At 41.3% G+C, this 13,467-nt stretch overlaps 1 protein-coding gene across 1 annotated transcript; it reads right to left on the reverse strand.

The window, feature by feature from the left end:
• Positions 1 to 8,502: 8,502 nt before the first annotated feature.
• LOC148317534 (inactive all-trans-retinol 13,14-reductase) lies at positions 8,503 to 13,014 on the reverse strand. The gene is made up of 11 exons (XM_088284586.1): positions 12,797 to 13,014; positions 12,154 to 12,336; positions 11,513 to 11,754; positions 11,231 to 11,426; positions 10,933 to 11,130; positions 10,741 to 10,860; positions 10,531 to 10,669; positions 9,692 to 9,801; positions 9,311 to 9,477; positions 9,079 to 9,238; positions 8,503 to 8,998 (listed from the first exon to the last, which is right to left on the reverse strand). The coding sequence occupies exons 1-11, from the start codon at positions 12,951 to 12,953 to the stop codon at positions 8,829 to 8,831; spliced, it is 1,842 nt and encodes a 613-aa protein (XP_088140712.1). The 5' UTR covers positions 12,954 to 13,014; the 3' UTR covers positions 8,503 to 8,828.
• Between the last annotated feature and the right edge of the window lie 453 nt (positions 13,015 to 13,467).

Consider the following 13,467-nt stretch of genomic DNA (forward strand, 5'->3'; position numbering starts at 1 on the left):
GTTTTTTACTGGTGCGTTCACTGACACATTCCAAAAGCAGGAATCCTCAGATCTCATGCGCTCTAGTCTTCTTTTTCATCCTTCCCAACATCTGGTAAACTTCATCCGCCACGTTCAACCGAGCTGCTGCCATGTACACATGCTTTTAACCCTCACAGTACTCTCATTTTTTACTTTTTGTGTTTTTATGTTGCAAAAATCCAAACGTTTCTATTTTGGGCATTAGTTGTGAACTGTTGACACAAAAAGGAGTCTGAGAGTTTAGCTGTTAAAAGTGGAGGTGAAAAGGAGGGAGGAAGCTCTGAAATCCAGTCTGGAATTGTCGTTATCATCCTCGCATGTGAGGCTGGAAGTAGGAGGTGGCAAAGACGGACAAGAGAAAGAGAGAGTGTGTGTGCGTGTGTATTATGGAGGAGCTTGAAATAAATTTAAAAAAAAATCCCCAAAAGTCTTTTCTGTGAAGGTAAATTCAAACTAAGACTGAGAAGAAAGAGAGTCTGAAAATGGAACAAGGAGATGACTCATCCTCTCCTCTCAGTTGCAGGGACAAAACTGCAGTGACTTGTGAGTGGACAAAAGTATTGGGACACATTTTGATCAATGACTCCCAACGGTTATTACGTATGCCTCTTCTCACTTCGCTTTGCGAGGCATTCTAGAATGAGTTTCGTGCGGTGGAAGGAAAAAAGTGACTTTACACGTTTAGACTTAAACCCATGCACCTTTTAAAATCAAAAACCTTGTCGATGAGCGTTGCAAAAAGAACTTTGTGTTCCATTGACTCGAATCCATTTTGTATCTCTGAGTCCACGGCGAGCGCTGATCATCTGCACGCCACATGTGACGAGAAACGCTCTGCACAGCGGCCTCTGCCCGACGTTAAGCGTTCGCATTTCAGCAATTTAATGTGTGATATGGAACTTGTATGACAATGCAATGTCGAAATGTTTTTGGACCTGTGGGACTCAAGACAGGAAATCCGGAGTGATTTATGTGCAGCGATTTTTATTGAGAGATTTGACATTTTTTGAAACAATTTATAATATAGATACATAGAAATGATGAAATATAATGGACTGGGATAGAATAAAATAGATTGAAGTAAAATAAAATAAATGTGTTATATTTTAGTCTTCTTTCCAGTGGTTAACTTATTTTTACACTTGAAAAAATATTAATTAAAACATTGCCTGTATATCTTTTAAATTAATGGTATTAGTTAAAATTTTAAACTTTAAAATTGGTGCAATAGTGAGATGACCGTATTGGGTGTTTTTTTTTTTTGTCATTTTTTTTTTTCTTCTTCCTTCCCAGTGAGCAATAACAACTTGTGAGCATGTGCAGTAGAAGAAGCAGAACGAAGAAGAAGAAAGCTGAGCTGCAGCTCCACTTTGCTGAGCAGTCGAGGAGGAGGAGAAGAGAGAGAGAAAAAAAAGGTGACCTCAATGAAGAAGAATGCAATGTGGTCTCCTCTCCCTCCCTGAAACATCCAAGCAGCAAAAATGACTTTTCCCCTTTTTCTATAAGAGCAAACCATCAAAGTTTTTCACTTTTTGTTGGGAGTCCCTGCAGAGAATGTCACTTCTCTCCAAGTAAACACTTGAGATCAGAAAGCTGATAGCACTTCCTATTGCTCCCTTTTTTTTCTCCTTTTTTTTTGGGGTAGTTTGTCTTTAATTGGCGTCCATTTGCACAAATCTTTCTCCTTTTGCTTTTCCACGCATGATGAGGAATCCTGGTGCCCGCCACATGTTGGAAAAGCAACTGGAGGAGGAGGAGGAGGAGCTGCAATTTATGGTCTCCTCCCTGGTCACCCCTGCATAAGCAGCGCTAACGCTTTTCACATGTTGCAGGCGGCTGACGACATCTCGCCATCTCTTCCCGATCTGTAGCCCGTGTTTACTTCCCATCTCGGGGTCAAGCCCAACCCGAGCACAATCAGGAAGTGTGTTGCCAATCATTGGTGACGGGGGGGCACCAATTGAGTGTGAATTATCTTTTAATGGGACAGTATTGAAATAAAACACACTTTTCTGGGGGTGGGCCTTGCATAGATGAGTTTAAAAGAAATGTAAAAGTTCAATTGTGTGGGTTAAATAGTTTATTTTCATTTTAAATTCTTGATTAAAATTCCATATATACTCAATGGTTTGAAGTATTTTATTAAATACTGTAATGATTAATTTTATATACATATATATATATATATTATATATTTAATATATATTATATACATATATAATATATATATATATATATATATATATATTATTTTTTATTTTTTTTCCAGCGATTGCAAGTATGCAGCAGCGTAAAAACAGGAAAGATGCATGTTAAAAACGCATACATGTGCTAATTTAGTCACATTTATTTATGAAATTTATACTGGAGGCCCAGTTAGGCGAACGTCAGTGAACTTGGGGTACCTCGACACAGTCACTGTTAATGTCGGACCTTTCTCATGAATTAATTTAGTTTTAGATTATTGACGGGTAAAAAAATAAATAAATAAATAAAATAATAATTTAATTCCGACTAGTAAAAGCTAACAAAATCGATTGTGGCTTTATAATGTTATATAACATTACTTATTGAAATAATCATTTCATAAATAATGGACTATTCAATAAATTACTTTCACCTTTAGCATATGCTCACTGTCATTAAAACAAAAAGTAATTTATTTATCTTGCAGGGTGGTTACGACATCTGTGGACCCGGATGCATCCTGATGCCGAGTTTTGTGTGGGAGCTGCAGAAATCTTAACGGAGGTGAGCAAAATTACGCCTGTGTGAAAATATTATGAAAAAGAAAATCACGTCTGTTTCCTGAGCATGCGTCAAATTGTTAGTTCATGAAATATTAAATCCTATATTTATCTCATAATGTCACTTTAAAAAAAAATAAAAGCTTTAAAGCTTTGAATAATGACAATAAAATGTCCATCTTCCTATTCGTGAATGATCATCGCAATATGCCAGCAAGCGAGTATGTGAGTGAGTTCTGTGCATTTTGCAGTGAAAGAGAGAGTTCAATAAACTCATTCCAAAAATAAAAGTCAAATTAGAGGGTTGCTGCGTTCACTGGCGAAAAAAAAAAAGAAAAAAAAAAAGGCCACTGGGTTTGGCTCTTGGCTTCAGACATGGAACCGCTGCAGCGCTCCTTGTCCTGTCTTCTGTTATTCCTCCCGTGCTGGGATGAGTTCTCCACAAGAGCAACGAGGAAGTAAAACGTCCTCAGAATTGCTGGTCAAGGTTTCCCCTTTGAGTTTTAATTTAAAAAAAAAACGGTTGAAAACACCTTCAGTGTAACTTGGGGGGAAGGAGGGGGGGGGTATCACCTGATTTTGGTTTTTACATGGCTTGACTCAGGAAAAGATGTCAGCATGTAAACCTTGACCCCCTGGTGGTCTGTGGCCTGCCATTGTGTATAGAAACACGGGGTGCCGGTTTTTATTTGTCTTTATGGGATGCTGACATGACTGCATGTTAACAAGCACACTCGACAGTATGGAAGACGTACGAAGATCGCAAGTTGGTGATGCAAAGGCAGGATTTCTGATAGACACTCAAAGAATAGAAATTGAGTCCTTTGTTTGGTCTAAAACTGGATTCGTAAACTACCAGGCATAAAATCGCATTGTAGGAGTCCACGTCACATTTTTTTTTTTGGGGGGGGGGCGGGGTTGGGCTTTAAGAGGCCAGCTTCTCATTGGCTGCAGCCCGTTGCCCAAATATAGACAACTGTCACGTGGCACTTGAAAGATGCCTGCTGGCTCACAAGCGTTGGAAAGTCAGTGCGAGCGTGTTCGCTGGCTCGCAAATTCACACAAACTAAAAAAAAAAAAAAATTCTTAATTTTTATAAAGCTGCACAATCCATACTTATGATTGCATGGAGGCTCTTGCAATTCTCTTCAATTTCAAAAACACATTCATGAAACATCGAGACCTTGCACCGCTAAACTTGATGCTTTCCTCCCTCCTCCACTCCCCCTTTTTCTCCCTAAATTATTGTCAGGTTTTTTTCTTTTAATTTATTTTTTTTTGCTCCTCCTGTGTCCACGTCTGCAAGTACAAGAGGAGGTGCTCTGCCTCCCATCAGCGTTGTGTTTCCCAGGCCTGCCACATCCACAAAGGGAGTGTACTGGGATGAGGAAAAAATGTATGAGGACTAAAAAAAATAAAATAAAAATAAAAGACCACAAGACAGGGAGAAAAAAGGGAAAGGCGGAGCCATTTATGTGACGATGATGATGGTAGCGGGTGAACGTGGACTTTTTGCACCCTTTGGAACGTGATATAATAATAAAATAAAAAAAATAAAAAATAAATATAGTAAAAAAAATAATATAATATATATTATTATATTATATATATATATACATATAGTTTTTTTAATTAATTAATTTATTTATTTTTTACATTTATTTATTTATTTTTTTTTAAAGACATTGAAATGAAATAACACAGACTGAAACTGAAATAGGAGTCATAATTGCGGTATCAGGATTTTCGTACAATCTCACAAGTGACATAATTGTAAAGACGCTAATGACCGACACATCTGAGACTTGAACTTCCTGTTTGGACTTTGTGTGCGCCTGGCCTAATCAGGGATGCGCATTTTTATTTACATTTAGACAGACGTGCTTTAAATTAGCCAATTTTACATTCTCCATTTGCAGCTGTGCAAGAATCATCAAAATCACCCAAAATATCAAGATTTGACTTCAATTTCTCATGCACTTCCTTCTTCCTGTGTCTGTCCTTTAATGCAGGTCCTGTCTCTACCTGCCTCACGCATTGCTCAAGTGCTTCATTTCGCTTTACATATTTACCATCTCCCTCCCCCCGTCTTGAAAGTGTGGCCACCCTGAGGCGTCTCCCTCCTCAGGGGGGGGACGGCTCAGCCACCCTCGGTGGCATGGAGGTGCTCCTCACACTCGCGGCCGTGTTTGCTTTTGATCAAGATTCATCAAGGGCATATTAACGTGATTAAAAAGTGGGTGAAGCTTCCAATGAGGAGCGAGAGGAGGAACCTCTTCTGCTTCCATATGACTCCAATTCTAGAAAGAAAGAAAAAAAAAAAACATCTGGAATCACTTAAAGCCGTGCTTAGTGATTTCAACGTCGGAAAGTAAAGGCTGAGAAGGAAAAATGAAAATAGGCTCGGCGCAAAAGTCTTTCTCTTAGCACTCCATGCAACTAACGGTTTGCTTTGTGAATGAAATTGAAAGTTTTAAGAACATAATTACAATGTAGTCGTCATGTTACGGGAATAATAATCTTTTCTTCAAGTTCAACCGACATATGAATACATACATTTTTCCTGTATGTTTCCTGCGCCACGTCAGGGACGCAAAAGTTCAAAGGTTAATCTACCAGCTCCTCCCAGCCAGTGGCGTCGCTCAGCGGGCTTTTCCAGGGGGTCATAAACCTTCATTTATGCAAAAAAAAAAAAAAAAAGTAGTTAATCACTTTTGTTGCTTCGTCCACACAGCAGCCACCTGCTCGTGTTTGGTGTTCAAACAACTTGACATTTTTCATGCCATGTTGCGAACGTCGGGTCTGAGTGTGAGACGTTTGCCACAAGAGTGCAAAGTGTGAACGCAAATAGTCGACCTGAGGTCGTCCACAAAGTGGCATTCGGGAAGCCGGTTGGCATTCGAAAAACAGGCTCATAAATGTCCATGTTCCTCGGAAGTCATGTTTATATTTTAAAAAAAAATAAATAAATAAAATATGTCGCCTTTGACTGCATTTACCGTCAAGACATATTCTTATCGTAGCATTGCACATACTGTATGCATGTTAGCCCAGCTTATTCTAACTATGTCTGGACACAATGTCGGCAGTATTAGCTGCGTATGAAATTAAAAAAAATAAAATAAATGTCTTAACTGACTTCATAACAGAATATTAACTGCTACATGTCATGTCATAATATCTTTAAAAATTGGGGAAATTTTTTTTTTAGAAGTATAAATCGTGCCATATTGAAAATAAGAAATTTGTAGCATGTCATTTTTTAAAATGGCTGACTTTATATATTAAAAAAAGTCATTTTATCTGAAATATAAAATCTTATTTCTCGTTGTACATGACTTGATAAAAAAAATAACATGATGCATAGTAAGACAAAAAATGACATGAAAAAAAACAACACAATGCATAATAAGACTAAAAAAAATGTCATGATATATAATAAGATAAAAAGAATTGACATTGTCTAGTAAAACTAAAAACGGCAAGATTATAAGACAAAATTAGACTAAAAAAAGTCCATTTTACGCAGAATATTTTACTCTCAAATTTTACTCTGCTTCCTGGGTACAAATGCAGTCATTTTAGAGTAAAATGTACGCTAAAAAATTACATATATATAAAATATATATAATACATAATTACGGTAAAATAGGACAAAAATCACAAATGTATATTAAGGCTAATATTTTGACTCGTCGACTCACATTAGCTTCCATTAGCCTGCTGCTCATGTCAACAGTGAGCAGGCGGAGCAGTGACGTATGCAGATGCATTTTTTGGGGCTGGGGTGGGCGTGGAGGTCAGTGTGTGTGTGTGTGTGTGCGTGTGTGTGTGTGTGGTGGAGGACAAGATGGTGAAATGTGAGACTGCGGCTCATGTGTGAACCATCCACGGAGAGGAGGAGAAGGAGGCCAAGGAGGAGGAACATGGTGCAGATGACTGGCAAAGACACGTTAACTCTTGACGTTCTTCACACCAGCAACTGGCGATGATGCTAAGAGAAGGAAGTTTGCACTTTGAGAGTAAAAAAAAAACATTTTATTTCTTTTAAGTCATACGTCTCAAGATAAAATGTTGCCTTAACTCGTCTAAACACGACATTCTGACTGATATTTGTGGAAGATGAGTTAAGCGGCAAAATCCACCATGTCACGGGTCGGCCATTTTGTCACTTTTGTGAATTGAAAATGACATCATCCTTGCTCAGCTAACAAACATTCACGACTGGAAAGTTTTCTGAAGCAGAACCATGATTGGTCGCTACCTGAGCCCGGAGCAACTGTGATGTCATTTTCAGTCGACAGAAGTGTCAAAATGGCTCTCTTTCTCTCCCTCTCTCCCTCCCTCCTCTAACGCAACAGAATTTACAACCAAAGTTCCCATATTACAAACAGATGAACGAGGCCGATATCTGCCACGAAGCGAAATCCCCACAGACCCAACAAACATCAACAAGGAATCAACATACGGGTATCTACTGACACGTAAACTGTGCAATATGTACAATAAAAGCCGCGAATATTTGTCTACTTCGAGACTTCGAGGTGTACAAAAGCACATTTATGCCGGACATCATGGGTGAACCTTCCCCTTCAGTTTTCGGCGTGGCCCACTTGGGGCGCTCGTGCTCTCGCTCGTCCGACCGAGTCCGAAACGTCGAAAACCCTAAAAGTGGATCCGAACAGATTTGTGGTGAGCTGTCACGTCGGGGGCAGCAGGGGGAGGCGGGGAGGGCAAGGGGGAGGAGGAGGAGGGGGGGGGGAGGAGGAGGAACGTCCACCAGAGTTTCAGTCTTAGCGTAGCGCTTCGTGCTCGAATGGCCGCTTTACAGTAATGGGAAATAAATGTAAAAAAAAAAAAAAGAAAAAAATATGCAATAGTTTATTTTTTTATGATTAGTAAGTTTAAAAATGTGGCAATTTAAGAAAAATAAAGGGTTAGAGAATTTTTTTTTTACATTTAATATCATGTCATTTTTCCTAAGTCATCTTCTTAGATAAATATATATATATATATATTTATCGAAGATGTTATTTATTTATTTTTTTTAAACAAATAGTGATAGAGTGTTTTGCTAATTACGCACCAGATCAAGACCAAACGATTTTGAGTCAGAACGTTGTGGCGCAAGTTTATTTTGGGAGTGGTGCTCTTCACCCCGCCATGCTAATTGCACGTTTTGTCTCCTGCTCAGCTTCCAGACGGGCAAAGTCAACTCGAGGGCCTCGTCACGCATTCCCCATCCAGCGTGTGTCAGAACTGGAGCAGCCCTCGCTTGGTGCGCTGGCATCCCATCGGCTGCCCGGACAGAGGGGGGCATTCATCCCCTTGCACCCCCTCGCTGCTAAGGTTTGCGTGGTGGTCGTTTAGCGAGGAAATGTTCACTTAGTGCAGGAAGTCTGAGGTTTTCCTACAAATGTATGAATTTGGAGCAAAAGCAAACAGCGGCGAGGTGAGACGACGGTTAACTACTCAGGTGGGAACCACACAGGTAGCGGTCAATATGTTGATTCTCTCAATTTTACGGAACAGCACTTTTTCAAATGTACCAACACACACCAACAGTCATCAAGTTTGAGGAGAATATAATTGGACAAGTTTTAAAAAATTATATATATGTATATTATTTATTTATTTTTTTTAAAGAAAAATGATTCTTTGTATACACTTTTTTTAAAAGTCAGATTTTCTTCAAAATTATATCATTTATTTTTGAAAGGGGAAAAAAGGTATTTTTCTTCGAAAAACTCTTATTGTTTCACGATTATTTTTTTTAATAGTCGTAATAAATAATATTAGAATTATTATTAATCACAGTAGACACTCTGCAACATCGACGTAATCAATTGATACATTAATTTCTCTTACATAGACGCATAAATAAGACAATCGTTTCAATTTAAGCAAATGATGAAAATGTGTTTTTCAGATCAAGCTCAAGAAAAAGCCACGGGTTTAACTTGGAACTAGTCTAAGATCACCTTCAGATCTTGTAAAAGTCTTTTAAAAAAAAAAAAAGTACAAATCAAAAATACAAGCATGGAGTTTCCGCCGGACTGCTCAGTGCAACTTCTTCTGAGCGAGCCGAGCCAGCTCGTTGGCCTTGCGCCGCTTCAGCTTCTTCTTGATGAGGAGCAGGTCGATGTAGACGATGTGGTCCAGCACGGCCGAGGCGCACAGGACGCCGCCGTGCAGCGCTCCGGCGATCCCGCAGCTGAATACGTCTTGGCCTGAAAGACAACGACCGATATTTCGTGAAGCCCTGGTCTAACTTCAAAGCTCGGCTTGCTTGTCATCTGAGGATCCTTACCGGAGAGGTAGAGGTTCTTGATGGGCGTGTGGCAGCGATTCCTCGCCACGGCCTCTGCTTGGAATCGGTCCAGGTTGTGCTCAGCAGAGTACATGGCGCCGCGCTGGGCGCCCAGGTAGTGCGTGTTGGTCAGCGGCGTGGCAACGTCTTGGAAGACCAGCTGGGAGGCAAACAGTGGGTGTTAAAAAAAAAAAAAAAAAAAATAGGTACCACGAACCACCGTAGAACTCACCTTGTCTTTAATTTTCGGGAACAACTGGCAAGCCCAGTCGAAAAGCTTGTTGGCAAATCTCATTTTGTAGTTGTAATATTCGTCGCCACGTTTGCGGACCGCGGTATCCTTCCACTCCTCGAACCATTCGTACTTCACCATGGTCAGGATGGTCATGCAAGATTTTCCTGTGGAGACCATTTATGGACGCCACTTCAGCCATCCATCTTTTTTTTTTTTTTTTTAAATACAATTTAACCTTAACTTAACCTTGGGTGAGCTGTAGCTTATTGCAGCTGGCAAACAAACATTATTTATATTTACATTCCCACCTATGGACTATTTAGGACACTTAGAGCTTGTCTGGGCCGCCCCAAACAACACTATCGTGTTGCTTTGTACCAGGGTGTCTTATCTTGGCCTCCGGGTCTTTGGACGACGGCATGGTGATGAACATCATCGGGATGTTGTCTGGTGCTTCTTCTTTGCTCAAAGCGAAAAAATCCTCCATCCTTCAACAAACAAAAAGATGAACAGATGACATCTCTAAAATGGAGATCATACAGACATTTGACAAAAAAAAAAGCTCCTGTGTGAGTCCATGCGCCATCTACAGGATAAGAAGAGAACTGCAGCTTGCTGAGAACAGAGTCAAACAATAACTCAGAAGTTTTCCACACGTGATCAGTGGAAAGAAAAAGTTACTAGGAACGAGTCCACTTTGAGCTCTTCTTATACAACAGCACCCCCTAGTGGCTGACATTTTACATACAGGATCCCAACAAGCAGAAGCCTCAAAATGAAGAAGACAGAGGAAGACTAAAGAGGACGGTAGAAGACTAAAAAACAAGCTGAAGAAAAGGATAGATGAAGAAGGAAAAAATCTGAAAAAGACAGAAGTCTGACGAAGGATAACAAAGACTAAAAAAAAAGCTGAAGAATAGGACCGGAGTACAGTTATGAAGACTGGAGGAGAGGACTAAAAAGGACTAAAAAAAGATAGAAGAGGAGTTAGCGAGGACTGAAAAAGGCTAAAGAAGACCGACGAGGACTTGGGAGGGCTTAAGATGATTTAAAAGGGCCTAGAAAGACTTGAGAGGACCTAACATGACTGAAAATGATGAACCAGGACTGCCGAAAACTGAGGAGGGTTTCTAAAAAAAGACCAAAAAGGGTTGAAGAAGATCGAGGAAAACCAAACATGGCTGGATAAAATAAAAGAGGACTGCGCGTTTACATACGATTTGTCCATATCGTTGTTTTTGTATAGCCAGAAATTTGTGGACTCCAGACCGAGCTCCTCCTCTGTGCCGTCAAAACCAGAGAAGACCAAGAAGGATCCTCTCCCGTGCTTCATCATGTTCAGCCTCTCCTGAATGTCTGCAGAGGCATAACGTTGCTTCGTTCTGAACCTCTGATAAACCCCCCAAAAAACGTTTCTTTTACATCACCTGGCTTGACCTGGATCTCCGGGGGGAGGAGTTTCTGAAAGGTGGTGAAGATCCCGCAGTTTGAGACAACCACCGGGGCGAGGATCTCCACCTCCTCTCCGCCTTTCCTCACTTTCACACCTGCCGGGTGACACGATGATGAAGTCTTGACTTCAAGAGTCTTTCGTCTGTCCCTGGGATTCAGTTTCTTACCGTATGTCGCCCCCTTGTGGTCGACAAGGATTTGTGAGACGGGCGCTCGCACAAGGCAGTTGCCGCCGTATTTCTGAATGGGGCGGATGATGTTGAATGCAATCTCGCTGGCTCCGCCTTTGGGGTAGTACGCCCCTCGCTTGTAATGATGGACCAGGAGGGCATTTATCAAAATACTGGAATCCTTTGGAGGTACACCTAACATGTACAAGATGTTTTTTTTTATGACTCAAAGTTGGTCAAAGAAAATCTAAAGCCTGACCAAACAACAACTCAACAAAGTGTAAAGCAGGCGCACCGTAGAAAAGGTACGAGAAGATGACGTGGAGATCCTTGTTGGTGGTCAACGTGTTGACCAGGTCGGTCGCACACGTTCCGGTGAGGCGGAAAACCGGCGAGAACAGGTCTGCAATTCCCGACTTCAACAGGAACAAAGACAGCCACTGCGGGATAAGCTTCAGCGTTGCCAGGTAGTGAGTCTTCTTGGCTGAGATCTGGTGGACAGCAAAAGTGGGGTTCACGACCCAACATGGACCTTCAGACGGACCCGTTGAGATAAGCACGCCTTTTGGTAGCGTACCTTCATGATCTTGAAGAAAGTCTCGATGGCCTCCGTGTCATCGGGAAATTGCTTCAAGAGGTGAGACTTCATCTCAGTTTTGCCCGAGACGATGGTGTACTCCCGCTTCCCCCCCCCCTGGCCGATCTGGATGGTGTCGAAGTGGGGGTTTAGCTCTTGAAACTCCAGCTGGCCCTCGGACAGCTGGTCAAAGATGATGCGCAGCAGACTGTTCTCGTGGAGCTGACCGATGTAGTGAAGGCCTGCGAGCACGCAACAAGTTTTTTTATTGAACATTTGGAGACAAGTCCAGGACTGAGGGAGATGTCTGGACCTTAGTCGCCTACGAATATCTCACATCTTCAGGAACTGTGATTAAGGATTAAGATTTTGATTTCAATGTTATTGATATGATTGGGCTGTGTGCAAACTACGGTCCGGGGGCCAAATGCGGCCCGTGAAACGATTTTATCCGGCCCGCCAAACTTGAAAAAATTAAATGAATAAAGCTTGTTCGGCTGCTCGGTCAAATTTTACAACCAATTGTGGCCCACCAATCAAAACGTTTGCCCACCCGTGGATTAGGAGCTAGTTTTAGATTTATGATTTTCTGCTAGAGGTTTGGCGTAAACGTTCTGGTTTGTGTTAGCATTTTTTCATACCAACGTCAAACTCAAAGCCTTTCTCGATGTAGGTGTGGCAGCATCCTCCGGCCTGGTCGTGTTGCTCCAGAACCAGAACCTTCTTGCCGGCCTTGGCGAGCGTGGCGCCCGCCGCCAGCCCGCCTATGCCGCTGCCGATCACAATGACGTCCAAGTCCCGCGGCACCTTGTCCAGGCTGAAACCTGCAACCATCGGTTACTTAAACAAGTGAGGGGGATGACATTCCCGAGCTTGTGAACGCCAGACGTCATAAACGTTGCACAATTGGCACTGCGTTTGTTTGAAGGTTGATCTAGTTTCCTCAAGCTTTTCAACCTAAAGTCATAAATCAATTATGATAAAACAAGCCGTCGTATCGCTGCTCATTCATATAGAGGCTCTGGACGCCAAAAATAGGTCACTTGGATTAAAGTTTTATGACCTCATCTCAGCATGACTGAAAATATAACGCGAGTTTAAGTTTAAATATGATTGAGACTGAAAGCTAACTAAGCGTTTGCTAGCTAAGTAGAACAAAGCACAAAAATGAAGTTTATCTTAGTTTTTTTAGATTTAGATTTTTTTTTTTCTTCATAATGAGTTGCTCCTCCCTATTATTATTTTTAAAATAAGCTAAATAGTTGTTCGTGTTAATCATCTTACCTTGCTTGATGACTTTGTCCCGCTTCTTCTGGTCAAATTCTCGTGGTCCAGGAGGCCTGACAGAGTCCAAGGAGAAGGGGCTGCGCTTGCCAAAGAGGTACCAGTAGGTGCCCCCCAGCCACACGACCAAGCCCACTACGAATATGAGGAGCCACATGACGGGTGCGACACTTTCATGTGAATGTTTCGAATGTGTCGGGACGCACCTTTTAGTAGGCGCAAGTAGGTCCCTGCACTGGGGGCGGGGACTGAACTGACATGTAACACCATTCATGTCATAACTAGTCATAAAGATAAGAAGACCCTCAGCTTTCTGAGACTTTTACACCATGGTAGATGTGGCTTATTTTATTTAGCCATTCGTAATTACTTTTACACTAAAAATAACTCAATAAATATATATATATTTTTTTTTTTTTGCAGCACATTGTGTTTTGTTCCCATGTGATTTTCAAACAAAGCAGCCGCCACCACATTAGATTAGGTATCCTCAATTATGTTTATCTGATAAGGCAATTAAGATAACGAACACAAAAAGAACACAAACAGATGTCGCAACCTTTCGCGATTGCAGAAGACTCCACAGAGCGTAAGGGAAGTCACTCAAGGCCGCCATTCAAACGATAAACAACCACAAAAATGTGGTGATGGGCTACCATGTTGTAAAGGTG

Source organism: Idiotropiscis lumnitzeri, chromosome 20 (assembly GCF_059441095.1).
Source record: "Idiotropiscis lumnitzeri isolate Australia: NSW breed Sydney's pygmy pipehorse chromosome 20, RoL_Ilum_1.0, whole genome shotgun sequence".
Taxonomy (NCBI): Eukaryota; Metazoa; Chordata; class Actinopteri; order Syngnathiformes; family Syngnathidae; genus Idiotropiscis; species Idiotropiscis lumnitzeri.

What these genes read in the sequence shown, in the direction of transcription:
- LOC148317534 (XM_088284586.1), bottom strand. Translation starts at nt 12,953, where the DNA reads ATGTGGCTCCTCATATTCGTAGTGGGCTTGGTCGTGTGGCTGGGGGGC. An exon ending in AACAACGATATGGACAAATC is followed by an intron (nt 9,802 to 10,530) that starts GTATGTAAACGC and finishes TGTTTGTTGAAG; the next exon opens with GATGGAGGATTTTTTCGCTT. An exon ending in GGCCAAGATAAGACACCCTG is followed by an intron (nt 9,478 to 9,691) that starts GTACAAAGCAAC and finishes TGGTCTCCACAG; the next exon opens with GAAAATCTTGCATGACCATC.